Below are 24,998 nucleotides of genomic sequence, written 5' to 3' on the forward strand. Positions count from 1 at the left end.
AAACACCTAATAAGCAACTCAATAGAAGAAGAAATTAGTTCTTATTGATCATTTTCTTTCCATTGGTCCCAACAGATCAATCCAAAGACCTGTGGGCCATGTCCATCCACCAGTAGGTGGAGACAGAACTCCAAAGCTCTGCCACATGACTGCCTGTGCAGTAGCCTCACTTCCAGTATTTCCAATAACAAAGCAGCAAAATAAATTGTATTAAAAGGACATCTGCCTCTCAAAATGACCACGTGAACAGGAAAGAAGAGGGCCTCTAAAGGGGAACCGCCTTCTAGCTCAGAAATGAATGTAGCTCTCGAGGAGGTGGTAGCATGGACAGCATGATTGAGCAACCTGTTACAAGTGAGAAATAAAGCAGACATGAGTCACAAGTGAATGGCAACTGAGGCTGGGGCTTCTAATCTTATGAACTGTCCAATCATGAAGAAGACGCATGGGTTGCAAAATTATACAGATAGGTGACCCAGCACAGCTCCACTGACTCCACAGTTTCTGATTCTGAACTGGACCAAACCGTGATGTATACAGGGATGACACAAGGACCAAGTTGCTCTTTTACATATTGTATCCAGTGAAGCAGACTTTAAAAAGGCCACTGTAGCTGTAGTGACTCTGATTCAGTGAGGTTAGAGGAGTACCGGTTTGTAACAGAATTGGATGCGGGAAACTACCCAATTTACTAAAGTTCTACTTGGCTATGGGAATGCCAACTCTGTTGGAGCTGAAGGAGACAAACAGGTGCATAGACGTTCTGATGGATTAAATTCTTTTGACATAGTGAGAGCCCATTTGCAGCCTAGAATGCAGAGAGACTTCTCTTGTGAATCCTTATGTTTTAGGGCAGTGGTGGAAGTTCAAATGAGGGGCCTTCAAGCAAAGTCTTGCTAATAGCCCCCCCATGGTGGGAAAGATTCCCAGCCCCTTCTCTCCTTCCCTTATCCTTTCACTTCCTTCAAAAGTTAAGGAAAGGGACAGCAGCTGGAAAACATAACTTATTTTAAAATAACGTTTCTGTGCTGCCTTCTTTTGCCTGCCTATACTAATTCTTTTCTGGTAGCCAAAGAAGCACCTTCCACTGTCAGGCTGAAGTATCATGATTTTGCAACTACTAGTGTAAGTCTTCCACTGCCTGCTGAAGATGTGCACTAGTCTGGCTGTCAGGAAAGACTATGTTAATAGAGGTGGAGTGGCAACATTATTTTAAAGTAAATCAAATGCCTCTAAATGAATGAATGATGTTTCTGTGCTCTGCCTCCATGCTGCAGGGTCACATGGCTATGTAACCATCCTTTCCATGCCTCTAAATGAATGAATGATGTTTCTGTGCTCTGCCTCCATGCTGCAGGGTCACATGGCTATGTAACCATCCTTTCCATGCCCCTGCCTCCCACCCCCCCAAATCAGGGGCTGCTTGCTTGAGGGAACTTTATGCACGGATTTAGGGCAAAACGGGCAGTACTGTTTCCCCCTTGACATGGAAAGGTGTTATTATTACCTTTGGAATGAGTTCAAAAGACTATTTTGTGGTGCTAAAATTGAATATGTGGTCATAGGGTTAATGAGGCTTGATGTTTGCTTATTCTTCTAGACAATGTAAGAGCTACAAGAAAACACTCTACAGGTGATAGGCTTGAGTGAAACAGATTCTATGGGCTCACATAGTAGTTTCATAAGAGATATAAGGCAACAGTAGGATTGCAAACTAGCTCCATATTCGCCCGACAGGGTTGATCCAGTCCTGGGCTTACCCCAATGCATGTAGGGACTTTGTAGCCTGGCTTTGCTTAGGGAAATCCCATGGGGAAATCAGAACCACACGTCCCTGCATGCAATGGGGTAAAGCCAGGACTGGATCAACCCTGTTGGGCGAATGTGGATTTAGCTGTCAACCCTAGGGTCCAGGAGATTTCTGCAATGGTGGTTTAACATGGAGAAACCCTTTCATGAAGCAAGAGATGATAGGACAATGTGAAGCTGTTAGCCTATTGATCGGATCATAATAAATCAAGAGAGCACTGTGCTGTACTGATTGAGAATGTCTGCAGGTCCAGCTGATAAAAGTGATACAAATAGTGCAGTATGGCCTTGGGAGGAGAGTAAATGGGGTCATGGCCATTTGTGAAACATCAGATACAACACCTCTTCTCCTTAAAGGGGAAGGTGTGTCTAATATATGGTTTTCTTGCAACAAATGATATATCTTGAATGGGTGTTGAGAAACCTTGACTGGAAACTCAATTGTCTCACTATGAAGGCTGAAGATTTTAGACTGGATTGAAGAAGACAGTCATTTTTCTGAGTGATCAGTGATGGAAATAGCTGAAAACTTACACAAAGGTAGAGCTTTGAATCTTCCACATAGACAGGAGTATTCAACCCAGTCCTCAGAACACACCCAGCCAATCAGCTTTTCAGGATATTCACAATAAATATGCATGAGTTAAATTTGCATGCACTACAATTGCATGCAAACCTATCTCATAAATATTCAGTGTGGCATCAGAGTTGACATTAGGGAGGTGACGCGAGCTGTATCTCGTTAATTTAAGCAAATTTGAGGTCCTCTGTGTGATGGGGCCCAGAGCAATTGCCCTGTTTGCACTCTCCATTTGAATGTGAGATACCACTGAAGTTTTCTCATTTTAAGGTGTACATAGACAGTCCATATATCACTGTGGCCATATGGTCTGACATTTGCAAGTACACTTTGGCTGTGACAATAGAAGAAGTCTGAAGGTTCTGGACATGGAATGTTAGAATTTACAACCGGTCCGGTAACAGTAAAGCGTTTGCTTGGACTCTGTATTTCCCCTAAGCTGTGTAGGAGTATAGCATTGCCTGGCTTCCCTACCTAGCTGTTGCTTGCTGTGGACTGCCTGCAGCCTTGCATGTGCTCTTGAGTCCCAGCTCATCCCTCTGCTACCCTGGCCTGGTGACAGGGGCTGTAGAGTTGCTTCATCCTTGAATCAAGCTGCTGCCTGGGTTGACCTAGTTCCTTGCCAGTGACTAGTGGTCCAATGGCTCCTGCCCTGGTTCTAGTGCCAAGGCAGTCCATAATGATTTTCAGCAGCACTTTCCAGACAGTACATTGAAAATCCTCAGCTAGAGCAATTATCCAAAAAATAACTACCATTATCCAAATAATTGCTTTTGAATATTAGGGCCTGAATATTGATTCTGCTGTTTAATTTTATTTATGAGGTTTTACTTAACTTTATTTGTGAAGTTTAACCCTTGGGAAGCTTCTTGACTTAGCGGGCCTTACCCCTGTGAATAAGTTAATGGTGATACTACAGTGTTGATTGCTAGCAAAGAGTTGTGTCCACAGCTCTCTCTTACACTTCAGCTCTGACTAGACTCTAAAAACATTGCATATGATCTCTATGAAAGAGATGTCTAAAATCAGGGAGCAGAGCCTTAAGAAATGACAATTTTACTTATTTATTTATTTCTAGGTACTTGATAACCGCTTTATGTCTTTGTGTAGGCCTAGCAATATAACAATCAAAAAAAATTTAAACAGTATCACAGAGGTAAGAAAAGTAAAATAGAAGGCAGGGAAGGGACTAGGCAGCTGTGGAGAAGACAGAAAAAGTGTGTTCTCAATGCTGTGTTTGAAGGTTGCAATGTTGGGCTGGTTTCTGATGTGTAGGGAAGGTCGTTCCATAATCGAGGTCCTAGGTCAATGTTTCCCAACTCGGTCCTGGGGTACCCTCTTGCCAGTCAGGTTTTCAGGATATCTACAATGAATATGCATGAAAGAGATTTGCGTACAGTGGAGGCAGTGTATACAAATCAATCTCATGCATATTCATTGTGGATATCCTGAAAACCTGACTGGCAAGGGGGTACTCCAGGATTGACTTGGGAAACACTGTCCTATGTAACTAAAAACAGATTCACGGGTGGAGGAAAGTCGAATCATGCAGGTGGGGGGGGGGGGGAGTGTGAGGACATTATTGTCCTTTGAGTGGAGGCAGCAGAGGGAGGTATAAGGGAGGAGGAGGTTGTTAAGGTAAGCAGGGGCAGAAGGGAATCTGGACTTATAGACTAGCAGGAGAATTTTGAAATTGATGGGAGCAGAAATTGGCAACCAGTATTCTGAACAGAGGAGTAATGAGGTCAAATCTGTGTGCATTGTGGAGACAGTGGATTGAACTAATTGTAGACGTTTGATGGCGTGTAGAGGAAGGCTGGCATAGACTGCATTACAGTAATCAAGGTGGGAACTGACCAGGGCCAGAATAAGGGGACACAATGAGGAGGCAGGTAACGAGCGGACAGCACGTAAACAATGGAGGGTGAAGGAGAAATAGGTTGAAAATGACACGCAGAAACTACAACAGAAAACCTAGCATGATAGGTAGGGGAAGAATGGAGCCAAAAATGAAGAGCACTTTTCCAAAACTCAATCCATTTTTGCCACTTTTGAGCCATGAGTTTTGACACAGGAATAAGCTACAGTAAATGAATCTTGCCTTGATGAATGAAATTAATTGCACCGCTCAAAACAGACACAAAAAATGGACTGAGTGAGTTTTGGAAAAGTGCTCTTTAATTTGAGAAGTGTGTGCTTTGAAAACTGAGCACAGTGCTGCTCCCTAAAGATCAATAAGTCAAATGAAATGCAAAGTAATTAATTCAGAGCAAACATCAGAGGTGGTTTTTCATCATCACAACATCAGAATGTCAAACAAAGTATCTGATCAAAAAAAGAGTGTAAGTCTTAAATAGATACTAATGAGTCTGATAGAATTTTATGTTGTTAAATATGGAATTGTTAACACCACGTGGATTTCACAGTATTTCTTTTATTTTTAGATGTAGATCTCTCTAGAAGTGAGAATGCTGTAAATATTTGGAGAGGAACAGATTTACTAAACAGAAATGGAAAGGAAATGCGATACAGCCTTCACTCACTCTGTTTTCCCAATATCATTGTATTTCCAGTTAACCATTGCATTCATCTTCATCATAAAGAGGGTTGATGAAATAAATTCCACTCTCTTTCACAATGCCTCCCTTCAGTGCATCTTCTCCGGAGTATAAGCCAGGCACATCCTAGAAGAGAGGCAGAGGAAAATATTCATAGGCAATACTAGACGTCAACTGAGAAATCTAGACTAGAGAGTTGCATGGGGACAGAAATCCAACCTGTCCCCGCTGGAATCTAACCCGTCCCCACCTGTCCCACTGCAAGTAATCTCCATGCCAGCCCCCCCACCACCACCACAACCACCAAGAAAGAGATCTGCAAGAAATATTTATTTTTATTATTTTGACTTATTTATTTATTAGGATTTATTTACTGCAGTGGCGTAGCTACGTGGGGCTACGGGGGCCTGGGCCCCTCAACTTTTCTCTGGGCCCCTGGTTTTGCTGGCGTGAGTCCCCAACCCCCACCAGCTGAAGCCTTGTCCGGCGCCGCTGTGTTGCCTGCCCTGCTCTCTCTTCCCCCCTCATGTCCCTCACACTCCTTTTAATGAAACTGAGCATGCTCAATTTCACTAAAAGGAGCATGCAGGACGTGAGGGGGAAGAGAAAGCAGGCAACGCGGCGGTGCCAGAGACTCTGGTGCTGGAGAAGGCTTCAACTGGCAGGGGTTGGGGACCCCCACCAGCCAAGGTTTTTGCTGCTGCAGCAGTGGGCGGGGAGGGGCAGGGTGGCGGGGAGGGGGCGATGGCGGGGCAGCAGACCAAAATGTGCCTCCCCACCTCGGGCTCTGGCCCCTTCCCACCACGCGGTCTGACTACACCCCTGATTTACCGCCTTTTTGAAGGAATTCACTTAAGGCGGCGTACAGTAAGAATAGATCAAACATGAGCAATACTTATGAAAACCACTTGTCTCTGAAGCATGCTCAAAACAGAATAATCAGTTTGTACAAAAGAGATAAGAAGATGTGATTCCATGTACCCCAATGAAAGGAGAGTTTAATTTTACTTCCAAACACCAGACTTCCCAAGGCAGATTACAACAGTTAAGATGAACCCATCAGTAAACAGGATATCCTCACTGAAATTTGGCCATGTATTACTGTATTGTATAGAACAGTGTAGAAAAATGAGCACAAAACACAGCCTTTAATAGTGCTGTTTCTACCAGCAATAAGTTTTGAAGCTGTTTTAGTGATATTCAGTTTTTATTTCATGATATTTATGTCTATATATGGGAAGCTTTCAAATAAATTAAAAAGCTATCAAGTAAAAAAAAAAAATGTTTTGTCCTCCACCTTTGAAGGCACTGCCTACCAACTGGAACAGCTCTTGACTCTTTACAGATGGACCACGCACAGGCAGTCCATTATTTCTAAAAACTCTTTTGCTATTGTTTTGGGTGAACCAGTGTGGCAGCAATCTCTGCCTATTTGCTTCAATCCATTGGGCTAGATAGCTTCGTACCATCTCCTGTTCTCAATCTAACCTCCTTGCCCCATTTTTCCCCTCCTCCCTGCACTCACACTCTGTATCCACCTCCCGTTCAGCCCTGGGTGTCCTCCCCGCACATACCTGAAGTCACCCTGGTGGTCTAGTGGCTTGCTTGGGGGCAGGAAAGATCCCCACTCTTTCCTGCCCACTGCTGCTGATCCGTCTCACTGCCGCCACTTGTTTAAAATGGCTGCCGAGACTACAAGCGGTGGCCCCACAAGACTTCATTGTAATATAGTTGATATTTTATTATATTGATAAAAAAAAAAACATTTAACACAAAGGAAAGATTTATAAGCACAAGTTACTCACAGCAGGAGTATATTCAGGTGTATCAAACATAGGATTGTCAAACCCTTTATCAAAAGTTGTTCCAAAAGGTTCTAGGTCACAATTTCTCTTCCAGAATCTGGGGAAGCTAAAAGATAGTAACATGGAAAAGTAAGTACTTTTCAACAAAATGTTATATCAATCTACTAATTACAAACCAAGAAATACATTCTGCAGCAAAACTAATACAGAAAACATTGAGAGAGAATACAAATTCATCCTCAGGAAAACAAAAAAAAAAAACAAAGTCTGTAATTATAATGGCTTTTGTCCACTGCCTGATGGTTCCTATACAATAAAAGGAGGAAACAGGAAATTGTATTAAAAAGAAAGGATACATTTGTTCCCCCCAAAATCTACATGATCAGAGAGACAAAAATATCTTTACCTTGTTAGTTGGTTCCTGTCATTGAGGGGAATCTCCCAACCTTAGTTGCCAAAAATGAAGTCAAGCATGAAGCTTCCTATAATACATATTTCACTTGACTGATATATTATGACAGATATACAGGGAAACTGAAGACAGAACGTTGCTTCTAATTGCAGAACACCAGGGTGGAGCAATAAAAACTACTTCTTCCGCTTCTGTGTTTCATGAGAGAAATATCTGGGAACATCAAAATCTTTTGACCTGTAAACATTTTATCTCTATTTCAAAAGTATAGTTTTCATAAACAATCCTTTTCAGAATTATTGACCAAAGTAACCAATAAAGTAGCACATTGTACTCTTACATCCAACACTCTTTATGATTATCTAGTGTTCAAGGGAATTGGGTTCACTATAGTCTGATAAACTCGTTTCTGTAGCCCTAAATTCACTCTACTCACAATGGAACCATAGCATTCAAGGGTGGGGGGGTGGGAGGAGGGGAGGAGTAGTTCAAAAGGGTGGAAGACAGGCTTTCTTATGTAATGACTAGTAAAAATGGCCTGTTTCTGGCGGCGATGAAACGGGCGCTAGCAGGCAGGGGACTCCCTTCCCCTCCCCTTACACGTCTCCCTGGTGGTCTAGAGGTACCTGTTCGGTCAGGGCAGGAAAGAAAGAGCCCCCTCTTTCCTGGCCGTAGCGGTGGTGGTAGCTTCCTTGCTGCATCGTGTGGGAGTCCGGCTCTCGGCGTTTCAAAATGGCCGCTGAGAGTTGAAGTCTCATGATGCAGCTTGAACTCTCGGCCGGACTCCCACATGTACCTCTAGACCACCAGGGAGACACGAGTAAGGGAAGGGGAGGGGAGCGGGGAGGTGACAGGGGGGAAGGGACATTGCTGAGGGTGAGTGTGGTACCATGGGCGGGGCTATGTGGCGAAAGGGGCCGGGTTGATGTGGACGTCCTGGGCGGCTGGGATTTTTTGGAAGGGGAGGAATAGGAAAACACGCTCCGCATGTTTCCCTACTGCTCCCCGTGCGTTAATTAGCCTTGTTTTCATGTTCCGCCCTCTACATCATCATGTGTGACGCGAGGGCGGGGCATGAAGATGTTGTGGTGGCTTCACCACCATGAAACCACGAACCGGTGTGTGAGTGACTTCAGTGACGTCAGTGTCCTCAGAACATTGAGGGTGCGTTTTATTATAGTAGATATTTCGCATATGTTGATGTCAACATACTGTTTATCTCAGAAGCGATCTGTACTCTCATTTGCTTGTCACCAATAGAATATTGAAATAATCGGCGAACTAGGGAAGGGGGGTGGGGAGAAATATAAAAGTTGAGGACGGTTTATCATGCTGGAGTTTTATTGGCTAGTCCGGGCTTGTTTGTTGTATGTTTACTGATGACAGTGTTAGTTCTTTGTATCGTCTTCAATAAAAACGTTGAAACAAAATCTCCAGCAATTTCAGTACTATCACATTTCTTCTCCGCTAAATAAGCAGCCCATGAGATCGCTTGGAAAAGATCCTTTTATTAACCCCAAAACTTCAATCAGGTACAATTTAAATATTTCTTTTGACATAGAATTTTGTTGTTTGGGAAAACTCAACAATCATAAGTTAATGCTTCTAATTATATTATCAATATTTCCCATTTTGAAACAAATAAATGTAGCATCAGTCACCAAAGTAGCTTGAATTGATTGTATCTGCTATATTTCAGATTTCACTGCTTCAAAACTTTCATACTCAGATTTGAGCTTTTTTCTTTCTGTGGTTGCAATCAAAGTGGTTTACACGTTATATACAGGTACTTATTTTGTACCTGGGACAATGGAGGATTTTGAGAACTTCTATCTGTTATTTCAACTTGGGTGTTGGCTGAACAGATTTGACAGATATTTAATGGCCTCTACAAAGTGGTCCAGTTTCCTATGAAAAAATATTCTTGTTGAGCAAAAAGAGACTGGCTGAAATTGTTATGCACATTGGTACTCAAATCAGAGAAGCTGATAACTAGATAGGCATGGAGACTAAGAGGGGAATAATCGAATGGCACCAGCGAAATAGATTGCCGGTGATCTATTTTGGCGGTGCCGCAAACAGCTGCCCGAACCGTATTATCGAAAAGATGGCAGGCCATCTTTTGTTTCAATAATACGGTTCGAACCGGCCAAATGCCTTGGATTCAGCCGGGTTTGAGATGGCTGCTTTTGTTTTTCAGCGATAACGGAAGCTAAAAGCGGCCATCTCAACCCCGGCTACATCCAAGGCATTTGGTCGTGGGAGGAGCCAGCATTTGTAGTGCACTGGTCACCATGACATGCCAGGACACCAACCGGGCACCCTAGGGGGGCACTTCTAAAAATTTTTTAAAATACACAAATAGCTCCCAGGTGCATAGCTCACTTACCTTGGGTGCTGAGCCCTCCCAAATCCCCCCCAAACCCACTCCCTACAACTCTACACCACTACCATAGCCCTTATGGGTGAAGGGGGGCAACTACATGTGGGTACAGTGGGTGTTGGGGGGGGGGTTGGAGGCTTCAACACTTAGCACCACAAGTGGAACAGGTAGGGGGGGGGGGTGGACCTGGGTCTGCCTGCCTGAAGTGCACTGCACCCATTAAAAACTGCTCCAGGGACTTGCATACTGTTGTCAGGGAGCTGGGTATGACATTTGAGGCTGGCATACAGGCTGGCAAAAAAATTTTTTATTTTTATTTTTTTAGTGTGGGAGGGGGTTGGTGACCACTGGGGGAGTATGGGGAGGTCATCCCCCATTCCCTCCGGTGGTCATCTGGTGAGTTGGGGCACCTTTTTGAGGCTTGGTCGTGAAAATAAAAGGACCAAGTAAACCCGGCGAAATACTGATCAATGCCGCTTTTTTTCCATTATCCGTGAAAGCCGGCCATCTGGTAGTCATGCCCATGCCCACCCCTATCCCGCCTTCGCTACGCTGCCAACACGCCCCCTTGAACTTTCTCCGGCTCAGCGACGGGAAAGCGGCGATGGTGTCAAAAAAGCAGCTTTCGATTATACCGATTTCGCCGCTTTTAAGAGATCGCCGGCCATCTTCCGATTTATGACGAAAGATGCCCGGCAATCACTTTCGAAAATAAGCCTGTAAATTACCCTTTCACACCAAGCATATCATCTCTAGAGATAGGTTGCAACATATTGTAAGACAGTTTTAAATAGCATTGCCTATCTGTGCCTGTTCTGCAAAATTAGCTAACAATTTCCAATACAAACCCTGCCAACCAAACACCTCTCACTAGGAGTCACTACCCAGGAAAAGGATCTAGGTATCAACACTGATATGTTGAAACCCTCTGCTCAGTGTGCAGCAGCTAAGACAGTAAATAGAATGTTAGGAATTATTAGGAAAAGAATGAAAAACAAAACTGAGAATGTTATACCTTTGCATCGCTCCATGGTGTGACCACACCTCGAATACTGTGTATAATTCTGGTCACCGCATCGCAAAAAAAATACAAAAGAATTAAAAAAAGGTACAGAGAAGGATGACAAAAATGATGAAGGGGATGGGGCAACTTTCTTATGAGAAAAGGCCAAAGTGGCTAAGGCTCTTCAGCTTGGAGAAGAGATGGCTTTGGGGAGCTATGATAGAGGTCTGTAAAATACTGAGTGAAGTGGAATGGGTAGCTGTGAATTGCTTGTTTACTCCTTCCAAAAGTACTAGGACTAGGGGGCATGCAATGAACCTACTAAGTAGTACATTTAAAACAAACTGGAGAAATATTTCTTCACTCAACATGTAATTAAACTCTGGAATTCATTGTCAGAGAGTGAGTAAAAGCAATTAGCATAGCACGGTTTAAAACGGGTTGGATAATTTCCTAAAAGGAAAAAAGTCCATAAGCCATTATTAAGATGAATTTGTGAAAATCCACTGCTTATTTCTAGGTTAAGCAGCATAAAATGTATTGTACTCTTTTGGGACCTTGCGCCAGGTACTTGTGACCTGGATTGGCCACTATTGGAAACAGGATGCTGGGCTTGATGAACCTTCGGTCTGTCCCAGTATGGCAATGCTTATGTACTTATGTTCACTAGCACTTTGCTTAAACGGTTCTCAAACCTGTCCTGGTGGCCCCCACAGTAATGAGGTTTCTATTGTGAAGCGCTGCGTACGACTGGTAGTGCTATAGAAATGATTTATAGTAGTAGTAGAAAATCCACAATAAATATGCTGGCACAACACATTATTTAAAAATTAAGACCATGGGTTTTATATCTGTGTGCATACACAAATAACATATACATACCTTTCCCTGTGCAGGTATCAGCAAATTGTCAAAATGAAAGTATGTGCATATTTCCACTTTGAAATTTACCTCAAGCTGCTTACGCACGTATTTACAGTTCCTATTTGGCATGCAGAAAAGGTAAGGCCGAGGTTTGATCAAGGGCAGGGGAGTATGGGGATGGGGTAATTCTTGGGGTGGGGGTGGGGGTGGGGATCAGACTGAAAGTGCTATTGACTAATCAGTCGACGTACGTGCAGGACGTCAGACTCACAGAAACAGAAGCCTGCGCGGCCACGTTGCTGATCTGCAAGGGCAGGCTTCTACATGGAATGTTGCTAGTGGAGGAGTAGCCTAGTGGTTAGTGCAGTGGACGTTGATCCTGGGGAACTGAGTTCAATTCCCACTGCAGCTCCTTGTGACTCTGGGCAAGTCACTTAACCCTCCATTGCCCCTGGTACAAAATAAGTACCTGAATATATGTAAACCGCTTTGAATGTAGTTGCAAAAACCTCAGAAAGGCAGTATATCAAATCCCATTTCCCTTCCCCCCCCCCTTTCCCTGGGGATAACACAGGTCAGTGTACCGCTCTCACCTTGTAGTACGAGTCTTCAGGAGGAATATGATGGTTCCAACCAACAGCAGACAAAGAACGCCAAAGACAGAAGCAGTCACGTCAATCACGGTCTTTCTTCCACTGGATTGGCTAGAATTGCTGCCAGTGGCTATTTGCATCGTTCCTCTCACAATCCCAAAGGACTGTCCTAGGAAATGAAGAACCAGAATCCCTTAGCTCTTCTAATAAATGAATATAGTTCTTGCTCACTGTTTGCCATTTTGTGGGTTTTATTTGTCTTTTCTAGCCGCAGACGCATGTGGCTGGATAACAGACGTATGTAGCTTCAGCAGTAAATTGCTTTGGCTTCAAGGCAATATAAGCTCCTTTGGGAAATGTTCTATTAATGAAGTCTGGGCAGGCACTTTTCTATACTCAGCACAATAACAATGTAGTCTGTCACAGAAGGAACAATGAGACAGAGCCAAGGATCGGAGGAAGCAGATTTTATTGGATACGACATGGCCCTTGTTTCGGCAAATGTTTATGTTTATTAAAAGTTTTAATATACCACCACGTCTAACGAATAAGATTGCAGTGGTGTACAATAAAATCAAATATAATAAAATAGAAAGGAACTCCATGAAAAACAGGACAGAGGAATCACACAACATTATATAGATTAAATTAGACCAAACAGGCCACCACTGTCATATAGCCCACAATCAACTGGCAGAAGGGTTAAAATCATCCACAAGGGGGGGGGGGGGGAAATGAAATTTATGTTGAAACTGTTTTATTGACGATATGTATAATACAAATCAGCTTGACTTATTCATACAACATGGCTCAGTATACAACATCGACATTCCAACAACATACCCAACATCGTCAATCACTTTTTTCGATTTCTCCCCCCCTGCCCCCTCCCCTCCTTACAACTTTATATGTGTGAACATTTTATTTGTCGCAATTTTAATTGATGGAATCAAGTATAAAACAATACAGACTTTCCATGCATTAGCCTCTTGGTCTAGATCATTAAGTAAAAGAGAAAAGGAATACCTTTTGTTTAAAGTTTAACTCCCCTTACTCCCTTATGTTTGAATCTTTTTATTGAAATTTCCTAAATAATAAACAGAACCAAAGGCAAGAACATGAGACACAGAGGCATGTTGTACAAATTGGAGCACCAAGGACCTTGACTCTTATAGCCCTCGGCACTCCCACCACACTTCTACCTTGTACACACGTAGAACCAACAGAACGCCACCTCCCCGTAACCCTCCCCCATACTCCATGATATACCCTTACGAATTTAAGTGGAGCTTTTGAAGCGAGTGAAAAACAGTTCAGAACGAAGTGCCAGTGGGAGATAATTCCACAATTTAGGAACCAAAAAAGTAAAATGCTGAGTGACAGGTGGGCTCGTAATGAGCCAATCTTTGGGAAGGGATGACCAGACGATGGGAATCCAGGGGACAAAGGGAACGAGAAGGAGTGTAAGGAATAATAAGAGAGGATAAGTAGGCAGGAGAACCACAGTGGAGTTTTTTACGGGTAAGACAGAGAATTTTAAAACAGGAGCAGTATTTCATCGGTAACCAGTGAAGTGAGGGCCACAGAGGCGCGATAGTCAAACCTACGAGCTTTGCAGAGGAAACGGGCTGCTGCATTCTGCAAAGTTTGAAGGCAGCGAAGTTGGTAACTAGAGATGCCAGAATAAACAGCATTAGCATAGTCCAAGAGAGAAATTACGAATGCATGCAGAAGAGTATGAATGTCGGAGAACTCGAGAAATTTAGAAATAGAATGGAAACGCCTAAGAGAGAAAAGGCCACGTTGAAGAACAGAGGAAACCTGCATCAGGGATGTACACACATAAAATATATAAATATATTAAAATTACATGACAAACATAAATACATAATTAATATGAAATCTAATAGACTGACATATATAATATATAACAAGTGATATAACATCAGAAATAGACTAAACACAGATTTGCAAAATCTGACTGACTTTTTAGAACAGTCAGCAACCGAAGTTTCAGCAAGGAGAACGTTGCTTGTTTCGTTGGTTTTCGAACAGGATATGAATGCTATAATGAAAATGTATTTCAAAAATGCCGCGAAAACTTTTCTTGGTGATAAGATATGGATATACCCGGATGTGGTCAAGACCACACAGGATAGAAGAAAAGCTTTCTTGGCACTTAGAGAAGAGACTAGACTGCTGGGAGCGAGATTTATTTTGTCTTATCCATGTAAATGTTTGGTAAATTACCTAGATAAAAAATATGTTTTTTTTGAACCGCAACAGCTAAAAACTTTTCTAGAAATGAAGAAAGTAACCAGATAGTATTTGAATATTAAGAAGATCAGGATTAATAATAAAGATGTAAGGAGTTAACCAGGCCATCTATGTTTAAGATAGTTTCTTTTTATTTAAACCACCTGTATATGCTTAACGCTCCCTCCAAGTTTTGGTGGTCTAAGAAAGAGGATGTTTTGTGTTTTTCTTACCTCTCTTAGTATAAGAGGGGAAAGTTTATTATCTTTATTTCCTATATGTATTATACTTACTCTGTTTTTCTATAACAAGATTGAATACTTGTGAAAAATTGAAATTATAAATAAAATATAAAAAAAAAAGAAATAGACTAAACATAAATACGAGAATGTCGTTAAAGCAAAGCAATTCCATTGTATTGGTATTATAGTGTCATATAAACTGTAAGAAAAAAAAATAACCGATGAGTGTGGTATTTAATGAAATACAAAACTTATATTAAAACATATTAAACATGACGCACGAGATAAATCAATAAAAGCCATAAAAATACATATAAATCAATAATGAAGCTTTAGTATACACAGATTGCTCAAGAGCCACAGTTTTACGTGCCAAACAGGATTATTACGTGCTCTTTTACGTGCCAAACAGGATTATTATATCCAACTGACCAACTCTCTTGGCTCTAATCCTCGACTTCTCTTCACCACATTGAACTCTCTCCTCAAGGTGCCCCCTCCCCCAACTCCCCCTTCATTATCTCCTCAGACCCTTGCTGAATTCTTTCACAACAAGGTTCAAAAGATAAACCTTGCTTTCTCTACCTCACCACCTCTCCCTCCACTAGTCTGTTCCCCTCTCTCTCCTTCCCCTCATTCCCTTTCCTCCTTTCCTGAAGTTACTATTGAGGAAACTACACTTCTCCTTTCTTCCTCAAAATGTACCACCTGTTCCTCTGATCCCATGCCCACCCACCTTCTTAATGCCATCTCTCCTACTCTTATTCCTTTTATCTGTCACATTCTCAACCTCTCACTTTCCACTGCGACTGTCCCTGCTGCCTTTAAACATGCTGTGCTCACACCTCTCCTTAAGAAACCTTCACTCGACCCTACTTGTCCCTCTAATTACTGACCCATCTCCATCCTTCCTTTTCTCTCCAAATTACTTAAGCGTGCTGTTCACCACCGCTGCCTTGAGTTTCTCTCCTCACATGCTATTCTTGACCCACTACAATCTGGTTTTCGCCCTCTCCACTCAACCGAAACTGCGCTTACTAAAGTCTCCAATGACCTATTACTGGCTAAATCCAGAGGTCAATATTCCATCCTCATTCTTCTTGATCTTTCCGCTGCTTTTGACACTGTCGATCACAGCATACTTCTGGATACCCTGTCCTCACTTGGATTCCAGGGCTCTGTCCTTTCCTGGTTCTCTTCCTACCTCTCCCTCCGCACCTTTAGTGTTCACTCTGGTGGATCCTCTTCTACTTCTATCCCTCTGCCTGTCGGCATACCTCAGGGTTCTGTTCTTGGTCCCCTCCTCTTTTCTATCTACACTTCTTCCCTTGGTTCATTAATCTCATCCCATGGCTTTTCCTACCATCTCTATGCTGATGACTCCCAAATCTACCTTTCTACCCCTGATATCTCACCTTGCATCCAAACCAAAGTTTCAGCGTGCTTGTCTGACATTGCTGCCTGGATGTCTCAATGCCACCTGAAATTAAATATGACCAAAACCGAGCTTCTCATTTTCCCCCCCAAACCCACCTCCCCGCTCCCCCCGTTTTCTATTTCTGTTGATGGCTCACTCATTCTCCCTATCTCCTCAGCTTGAAACCTTGGGGTCATCTTTGACTCTTCTCTGCTCATATCCAGCAGATTGCCAAGACCTGTCGTTTCTTTCTTTACAACATCCGTAAAATCCGCCCCTTTCTTTCCGAGCACTCTACCAAAACCCTCATCCACACCCTTGTCACCTCTCATTTAGACAACTGCAATCTGCTTCTTGCTGGTCTCCCACTTAGTCACCTCTCTCCTCTCCAATCGGTTCAAAACTCTGCTGCCCGTCTCGTCTTCCGCCAGGGTCGCTTTACTCATACTACCCCTCTCCTCAAGTCGCTTCACTGGCTTCCTATCCGTTTTCGCATCCTGTTCAAACTTCTTCTACTAACCTATAAATGTACTCACTCTGCTGCTCCCCAGTATCTCTCCACACTCGTCCTTCCCTACACCCCTTCCCGTGCATTCCGCTCCATGGATAAATCCTTCTTATCTGTTCCCTTCTCCACTACTGCCAACTCCAGACTTCGCGCCTTCTATCTCGCTGCACCCTACACCTGGAATAAACTTCCTGAGCCCCTACGTCTTGCCCCATCCTTGGCCACCTTTAAATCTAGACTGAAAGCCCACCTCTTTAACATTGCTTTTGACTCGTAACCACTTGTAACCACTCGCCTCCACCTACCCTCCCTCTCTTCCTTCCAGTTCACATTAATTAATTTGATTTGCTTACTTAATTGATTTATTTATTTTTTGTCTATTAGATTGTAAGCTCTTTGAGCAGGGACTGTCTTTCTTCTATGTTTGTGCAGCGCTGCGTACGCCTTGTAGCGCTATAGAAATGCTAAATAGTAGTAGTAGTAGTAGTTAATAGTAAAGAAAAACCTATACATAATCGTCAAAAAATAATAAACCAATGAAAGGTGCATTAATATTGTATTGTGAGGTGGAATCATTCCTTTTATATTAGGGGTCCTTTTACAAAGGTGCGGGAAGTCCCATGCATGTACAGCACACCCCAAATCGTCAGTACCCTCAGCTAATGCATAAGCCGGGAGGTAATTCTGAATTTCATGCATGCCAAATCCCACGGTAGAAAATACGTTTCTATTTTCTACCGCAGGCCACTTACCCAGTGGTAAGCAGCAGTTGGCGTGTGCTGCATGCTTACTATGAGGGTAATGCTTGAGACCTTACTGCTAGGGTCAAAGGGTGACGGTAAGGTCTCAGGCCGAAAATGGATGCGCACTGGTTTCAATTTTAACGCACGTCCATTTTCCGGCCCCTTAAAGAAGGCCCTTTTTCCTAGGCACGGTAAAACATGGCCCAGCGTCCACCCAAGAGATATGCTCGCACTACCGCAGGCCACTTTTTACCGTGGCTTAGTAAAAAGGACCTCATAGTGTAGTGTGTTGTAAGCCAGCAAAGGTGAATAGAAACCTTTTCTTTGTTTGAACTCGTACTGAAAAACAAATTATTTAGGGGCCCTTTTACTAAGCTGCGGTAAAAAGGGGCCTTGCGCTAGTGGTGGTGGCCATTTTTACCATGGGCCGGGGGCCCCTTTTACCGCAGCAGATAAAAAGGCCAAAAAACCAAAATGGCCGTGTGGTAAGTTCACACTTGCCACGCAGCCACTTCGGGGGGAGCACTTACCGCTACCCGTTGAGGTGGTGGTAAGGGCTCCCACGCTAACCAGGCAGCATGTGACACTGCCCAATTACCATCGGGTAACACCCTGCAGAAATATTTTTTAAATATTTCCAGTTGTGCCGGAAATGAGGCATGCTGGGGGTGGAACTACCGCTGGCATCCACGTTGGGCTGGCAGTAGTTCTGGGTTGCTATGTAGGATCCAATAAAATCTGCTTCCTCCAATCCCCTGTCTTGCTGGTCTATCTGCGGCCTACTGCACTGTTATTGTTCTATATTTGGTTTGTGATGTTGTTTCCCTCTGATGGTCCACTTTTCTATATATGTATATGTGCATTATGATTGACAGATATTCACAAAAATGTATAAATGTGTATCTATATCGCTGGTTGTTCCTCCTTGAGCCGCAGTAACTTCAGTTAAATGTCTGTCGTAATTCTGGATCACACTCTGATAACGCCTTTGAGGAATACTGGCTCATTTTTCTACACAACTGTTTCAGCTCGCTGGTCTTTGAGGCAGTGGCATAGGAAGGGGGGGCGGTCCGCCCCGGGTGCACACCGCTGGGGGGTGTCGGCTCCGCGCTGGTGCACTGCCCTTTCTGCCCCGGAACAGGTTACTTCCTGTTCCGGGACAGAGAGAGCAGTGCACCAGCGCGGAGCCGACACACCCCAGCAACGTGCAGTCGGGGAGGATCGGCCCTCCCGTCCGTCCCTCGCCGCAGGTATGCACTCCGGGGGGGGAGGTATGCGCTCCAGCGGGAGGAGGGTGCGCAGTGGCAACCCGCCCCGGGTGTCAGCTCCCCTCGCTACGGCTCTGCTTTGAGGGCTTCTTTGAATAAACAGTTCACTTCAGGTCTTGCCACAATATTTCAGTAGAGTCTAAGCTGGAACTTTGACTTAACCAATCCAAACACAAAGGGCACCTTTTCCAATGTCTGCTAAAATTGACCCATGGTACCCAAATTTTAATGAAAGATCTCAGGCTCTACACCCTAATTCTGCCTTGTCATAGATTCTGTGACTGGTTGCAGGGGGCCTGGCTATTGTGGGGTGGGTCTCTCGGTGATCACCTCACTCCTGAAGGGTGGCCCAGCATTTGCGTACCAGCACCTTTTTCACTAGAAAAAACACACTGGTCTTTACAAAATAGAGCCACAGTAGTTGCATGCTTGCCCTCTTAAACTAGGTTCCCCCTTATAAAAATATTTCTTAAATGCTACAGCTCAGTATATGTACAACTGATAACCACGTCACATGTACAACTGCTGCTCCACTGGGTTAAATGCTATGCATAAATGTTAGATGCAAAGTGGTTTGTTGCTTATAACTTTTATGCCAGCTTCTGGCATATCCGAGCCTCCATCTTTCAGTGTATGCAAAGAACCCATGATGGTGCAGTCTATGCATTAAGGGGTCATTTTACAAAGGCATGCTAGCATTTTTAGTGCGCGCTAAACACCAGAGATGCCCATAGAAATATATGGGCGTCTCTAATGTTTAGCGCATGCTTATTTTTAGCATGCACTAAAAATGCGAGCGCGTCTTTGTAAAAGGACCCCTAAATTATTGATATTTATTTATTTATTTATTGCATTTGTATCCCACATTATCCCACCTTTTTGCAGGCTCAATGTGGCTTACAATACATCATGGGTACTGGAAATAGAAGTGAATATACATTAGGTTTACAGCGGGTTTGTGTTACATGGTGGTGAATTACATGATGGTGTTAAAGCAAAAGACATTATCAGACAGTACTAAAGGTTCAAAAGATTATACAATTACACAAGTTGATCTTTGTGATATATCTCGTCAAAGAGATAGGTTTTTAGTAATTTGCAGAAATTGGTCAGTTCATAGGCCGTCTTCAAGTTACGTGGCAGCGCATTCCAGAGCTGCGTGTTCGTATAGGAAAAGGTAGATGCGTGCATTGATTTGTATTTCAAACCCTTACACTTGGGGGGATGAAGAATGAGGGGTGTGCAGGAAGATTTTTTTGCATTCCTGGGTGGTAGTTCTATTAGATCTGACTTGTAGGCTGGGGCATTACCATGGATGATTTTATGGACTAAAGTGCATAGTTTGAACGTGATGCGTTCTTTTAGTGGGAGCCAGTGTAGTTTTTCTCGTAGGGGTTTCGCACTTTCGTATTTTGGTGTGCCGAATATTAGCCTGGCTGCCGTATTCTGAGCTGTCTGGAGTTTTTTTGAGTATTTGCTCTTTACAACCAGCGAAGAGTGAGTTACAATAGTCCACATGACTGAGTACCAGTGATTGTACCAGATTGCGGAAGACAATCCTTGGAAAAAATGGTCTAACTCTTTTTAGCTTCCACATTGAATGAAACATCTTTTTGGTTATGTTATTTGCGTGGTTCTCAAGTGTAAGATGTCGATCAACGGTGACCAGCACAGATTTTTAAAAAAGACTTCTGAGGTTAGCATTAGCACCGCCTACAGAAGGTTTTTAGAATATGGAAGTTTGTTCCAGTTTTGTAACATTATTATATCTCAAGAATTTATCGCCTTTTTATTTCAGGTTCAATTAAATAATGGTATCGTGATAAGAACTTCTAATTCTCAATTTTACTTGGGGGTCACAAAATGTTTCTTAGCACTACGTATAGTATACAATTATTTTACTTTACAATGAAAACATTTATTTTAATTAATTTATTTACATATATTTGATTACCCACCTTAACTGCAAACCTCCAGGTGTGTTTCAACAGTTCAGTATATACTTCTTCAGTAGATATTAAATTCTAACACAGGTGGTAAGTAGAATCAGGGCTTTATTTGTGGGGGTACTTGGGGGTACTGAGTACCGGCACCTTTTCCACTGTCTGCTAAAATTGACCCATGGTCCCCAAGTTTTAATGAAAGAGCTCAGGCTCTACACACCAATTCTGCCTTGTCATAGATTCTGTGACTGGTTGCAAGGGGCCTGGCTATTGTGGGGCGAGTCCTGCAGTGATCACCCCACCCCTGAAGGGTAGCTTAGCATTTGAGTACCGGCACCTTTTTTGCTAGAAAAAAATGCCCTGAGTAGAATAGTAGGTTTTTGAAATGGTATAACAGTGTAATTTGATAACTCTTACCATGGTTTGTCACATCGGTCATAATTTCACTGGCCAGCTGTTCTGCGCTTGCTCCTGTTTCTGACCCAGTCTTGTTATCAATTATAACAACCTGAATTTCCGGAACTGATTCCTGAAGAATGATTCTCAGGGTACTCTGAGGTTTGTATACCTTGGATATTGCAATCTGAACACCTGTATACTTTGCCTGTTTAAAAACATAAAAGACACATGAGTTCTCCATAATAAATCGTTAAAATAAATATAAAAATACACATTTCCAATGAGGCCAATATGGTGGTTCTAATGTGACTCGCTAACTCCATCTTCTGAGTAGACCTTGCTGCACTGACTGGTGTCCTGGGTTGCAGAAGCCCAGGAAGGAAAAACACATGGTAAGGCTGTATTTTACCATGATTTTAATAAAGTGCTTGAGAACCCACTCAGGGCAGTGGGACTCACTCACACTGATGGCTACCTGAATCAGATTAAACTTAACCACAGTAGGATAAGGCCAGTTTGAGCTTTTTATCAGACTTGTCTGTGCTTGTGTGGAATTCCTGTTTGTCTGTGTCTATGTGGGCCAGAGTTGCCATGAAATGGATGAGTTGAATATGGCAGAGACTGTGTTCATTTATATTGTCATCATTGGGATTGATAGTGAGGATTCAGATCATGAAGGCTCTAATAGTGACTCAGAATAGGGTACAAGACAAGAAAGGATTTTTATAGGAAAAAAATTGAGCAAAAGAGATTTTTGAAATAAGCACATCTTGATAAGTTATTGACTAGAATTATAGAAAGGAAGTCCAGGAGTATATACGCTCAGACAACTCATTGCTATGGAGGAATAAGGCTCCTTTAATGAAGTCTGGAATAGGGGGCCAGAAGTAGGTTCTAATTATTTAAGGGGAAAACACCCTAAGGGGTGTGATTTCTGGAACTCACTTCTGAGAAATACTCTAGGATGGGGAATCAGAAAAGTCAATTGTCTAGGGTTGCAGTCGCTGGACCAGCAGCTTATATGTATACACACTATGGACCTGAGATGAAAAAGTACATAAGTAATGCCACACTGGGAAAAGACCAAGGGTCCATCGAGCCCAGCATCCTGTCCACGACAGCGGCCAATCCAGGCCAAGGGCACCTGGCAAGCTTCCCAAACGTACAAACATTCTATACATGTTATTCCTGGAATTGTGGATTTTTCCCAAGTCCATTTAGTAGTCGTTTATGGACTTGTCCTTTAGGAAACCATCTAACCCCTTTTTAAACGCTGTCACGCTAACCGCCTTCACCACGTTCTCCGGCAACGAATTCCAGAGTTTAATTATGCGTTGGGTGAAGAAACATTTTCTCCGATTTGTTTTAAATTTACTACACTGTAGTTTCATTGCATGCCCCCTAGTCCTAGTATTTTTGGAAAGCGTGAACAGATGCTTCACATCCACCTGTTCCACTCCACTCATTATTTTATATGCCTCTATCATGCCTCCCCTCAGCCGTCTCTTCTCCAAGCTGAAAAGCCCTAGCCTCCTAAGTCTTTCTTCATAGGGAAGTTGTCCCATCCCCACTATCATTTTAGTCGCCCTTTGCTGAATTTCTTTATTACGGATGATCCTCCCTTGTGCTTCCCAACTGATGGATTACTCATGATTGAAGTGATAATGCATTTGAGAGGGGAGCTTTAGAAAGCAGAAAGGGAAAGACTGGGCAGGGTCAATGAATACAATTACTCTAAGCGGTATGAGTAAAGTTTAAAATGTGACAAAACATCTACTCTGGCCAGATTGAAGGATACAGTATACCAGAGGGTTCCTGCTGTTAAGCTGCCGTTAAAGAAAATGATTAATTGAAATATTTGCTAGGCATATGTGACCAACGATATCTACTATGTTACCTCTGCTATAATTTAAGAGCATGCACACTGTGGAGCAATGCACACACTTTTCAATCATATACAGGCAGGGCTTTTCAGTGCAAATTAGGATGCCTGGAACTCATAATTTAAAAAATACAGCAGATTATAGAAGCAGATGGGGCAGAATTTTAGCTGTAGGAGTGGAACCTTGTTTATAATTAAAGAAAAAAAAACCTTAGCTGAACTGATTTAGGGATCCTGAGGAACTGAGTTTGATTCCCACTTTAGGCACAGGCAGCTCCTTGTGACTCTGGGCAAGTCACTTAACCCTCCATTGCCCCATGTAAGCCGCATTGAGCCTGCCATGAGTGGGAAAGCGCAGGGTACAAATGTAACAAAAACAAATAGATACTATTGGAGATTCTACATGGAATGTTGCTACTATTGGAGATTCTACATGGAATGGTGCTATTCCACTAGCAACATTCCATGTAGAAGGCTGCGCAGGCTTCTGTTTCTGTGAGTCTGACGTCCTGCATGTACGTGCAGGACGTCAGACTCACAGAAGCAGAAGCCTGCGCGGCCACATTGGTGATCTGCAAGGGCCGACTTCTAGTGGAATAGCAACATTCCATGTAGAATCTCAATTAGTAGCAACAGTGGAGGAGTGGCCTAGTGGTTAGGGTGGTGGACTTTGGTCCTGAGGAACTGAGTTCAATTCCCACTTCAGGCACAGGCAGCTCCTTGTGACTCTGGGCAAGTCACTTAACCCTCCATTGCCCCATGTAAGCCGCATTGAGCCTGCCATGAGTGGGAAAAGCGCAGGGTACAAATGTAACTTAAAAAAAATAAATAAGTGTTTGAGACTTCTGCAGATGAGGACAGAGTCCATGGGGGTAGGGACAGGGCTGGGACGGAGACAGGGCCCACAGGACAGGGACAGAGCCAGAACCTGCGGGGATGGGACGGGGATGGAGACAGAACCAACAGGGATGGAGACAAACTTTATCCCTGTGTCATTCTCTAGGACAATTCATTCTCACTCTTTCTCTCTCTCATCTGTGTGTGTAGCCAGTATCATAAATGCCCCAGTCACACTGTCATGGATGGGATGATAATCACTGATTTCCTACTATCTGTACTTTTGTTAAAGTCCACCTTTCCTCATTGGCAGTTGGGGACAAGAGGGGAATAGCGAGCATTGGGCCACTAGTAGGCTCTTTAATCAGGGTGGAGGGCTATCAGTCAAGGCACTCCGCCAGAATAGATTATGTTTTGGAAGATCCTACTAGAGGTCTCTCCAAGATCATAGTGAGGAAGGCTTTGTAGTTGTAGGCTTTATTGGTAAGGTCAGGGAGTACACATATAGTTTAGGGGGGCCAAGCCTAGGGCACATAAGGGGAGGGGGGGGTAAAGGGAAAGAGGGGGGAGGAGGGCTACAAGGGGTTTAAGAGAATGGACAAAAGCAGTTGATGTGTTGTGACAGTTGCATATTGTTTCATGTTTTATTTTGTAACAGTGACCCTCTGGTGGTATTTTACCCAACATCGGGTGTTTTTCAGAAGAGGGTTTAAGAAGGGTAGAGGGGGGGTGGGGAGGTTGATTGGGGGGGGATAAAAATGGGGAGAAAATCAATTGGCAATTATCAGAAAGACAGTTGTTGGTTTGTACTGTTCATGTGCTCTGGATGCAATATTGCACATGTATTTTCTGTCCTTGTTGTCAATAAAAAGATTTAAACATAAAGTTCACCTTTGCTTCCGCTGCAAAATTCCTGTTTGAGATTAGAAGTCATACCTGCAGTATGTCTCCAGTATTCCGTAATGCAGCAGTACTGGATTCCCCTGCAGACACTCTATATCCATGGCCCGGGTGCAGTGTACATACCATGCACTTTTAAATCAGGTTTTCTGCATACCCACAATGAACAGACATGAGATGAATTTGCATGCACTACCTCCACTGTATGCAAATTTATCTCATGCATATTCATTGTGGGTATCCTGAAAACCTGACTGTCTAGCTGTGTCCTGATGAATGGGTTGAGAACCCCTGGTCTAAACTCTAGAGGGAGGAAGGTCCATAGGGTCTGTACAACTAACAGCAGGAACAAGTGGAGTATGAATGAATCTGTATTGTGTTTGACGCCCCTAATTGTTTTAAAACGCTGTTGGGGGGGATCTGCTGAGGTTCTGCTAGTGTGAGAAGAGGGGTGGTAGACCGTAAGGCACATTTTAAGGTATTAGGTGGCAGAGCATTGGGACTGTGGGAAGCATGCAGAGGGAACAGTGCTGGGGCTAGGAGGGCACCGAGGGTTAATACCATAGGAGCCGATTCTGTGGGTGCTGTGGGTGCTT

General features: G+C 43.2%; 1 protein-coding gene across 2 annotated transcripts in view; it reads right to left on the bottom strand.

Moving 5' to 3' along the window:
* Positions 1–4,932: 4,932 nt before the first annotated feature.
* Positions 4,933–24,998, bottom strand: part of AMN (amnion associated transmembrane protein) — a 98,487-nt gene continuing 78,421 nt past the window's right edge. For both annotated transcript variants that reach the window (XM_030214303.1, XM_030214302.1), the window contains exons 9-12: positions 20,802–20,988; positions 12,008–12,176; positions 6,753–6,858; positions 4,933–5,073 (exon numbers count right to left, since the gene is read on the bottom strand). In XM_030214303.1, coding sequence (XP_030070163.1) covers positions 4,963–5,073; positions 6,753–6,858; positions 12,008–12,176; positions 20,802–20,988 — 573 coding nt within the window. In that variant the 3' untranslated portion in view covers positions 4,933–4,962. The remainder of the gene's footprint in view (positions 5,074–6,752; positions 6,859–12,007; positions 12,177–20,801; positions 20,989–24,998) is intronic.

Source organism: Microcaecilia unicolor, chromosome 9 (genome assembly GCF_901765095.1).
Source record: "Microcaecilia unicolor chromosome 9, aMicUni1.1, whole genome shotgun sequence".
NCBI classification, from domain to species: Eukaryota; Metazoa; Chordata; class Amphibia; order Gymnophiona; family Siphonopidae; genus Microcaecilia; species Microcaecilia unicolor.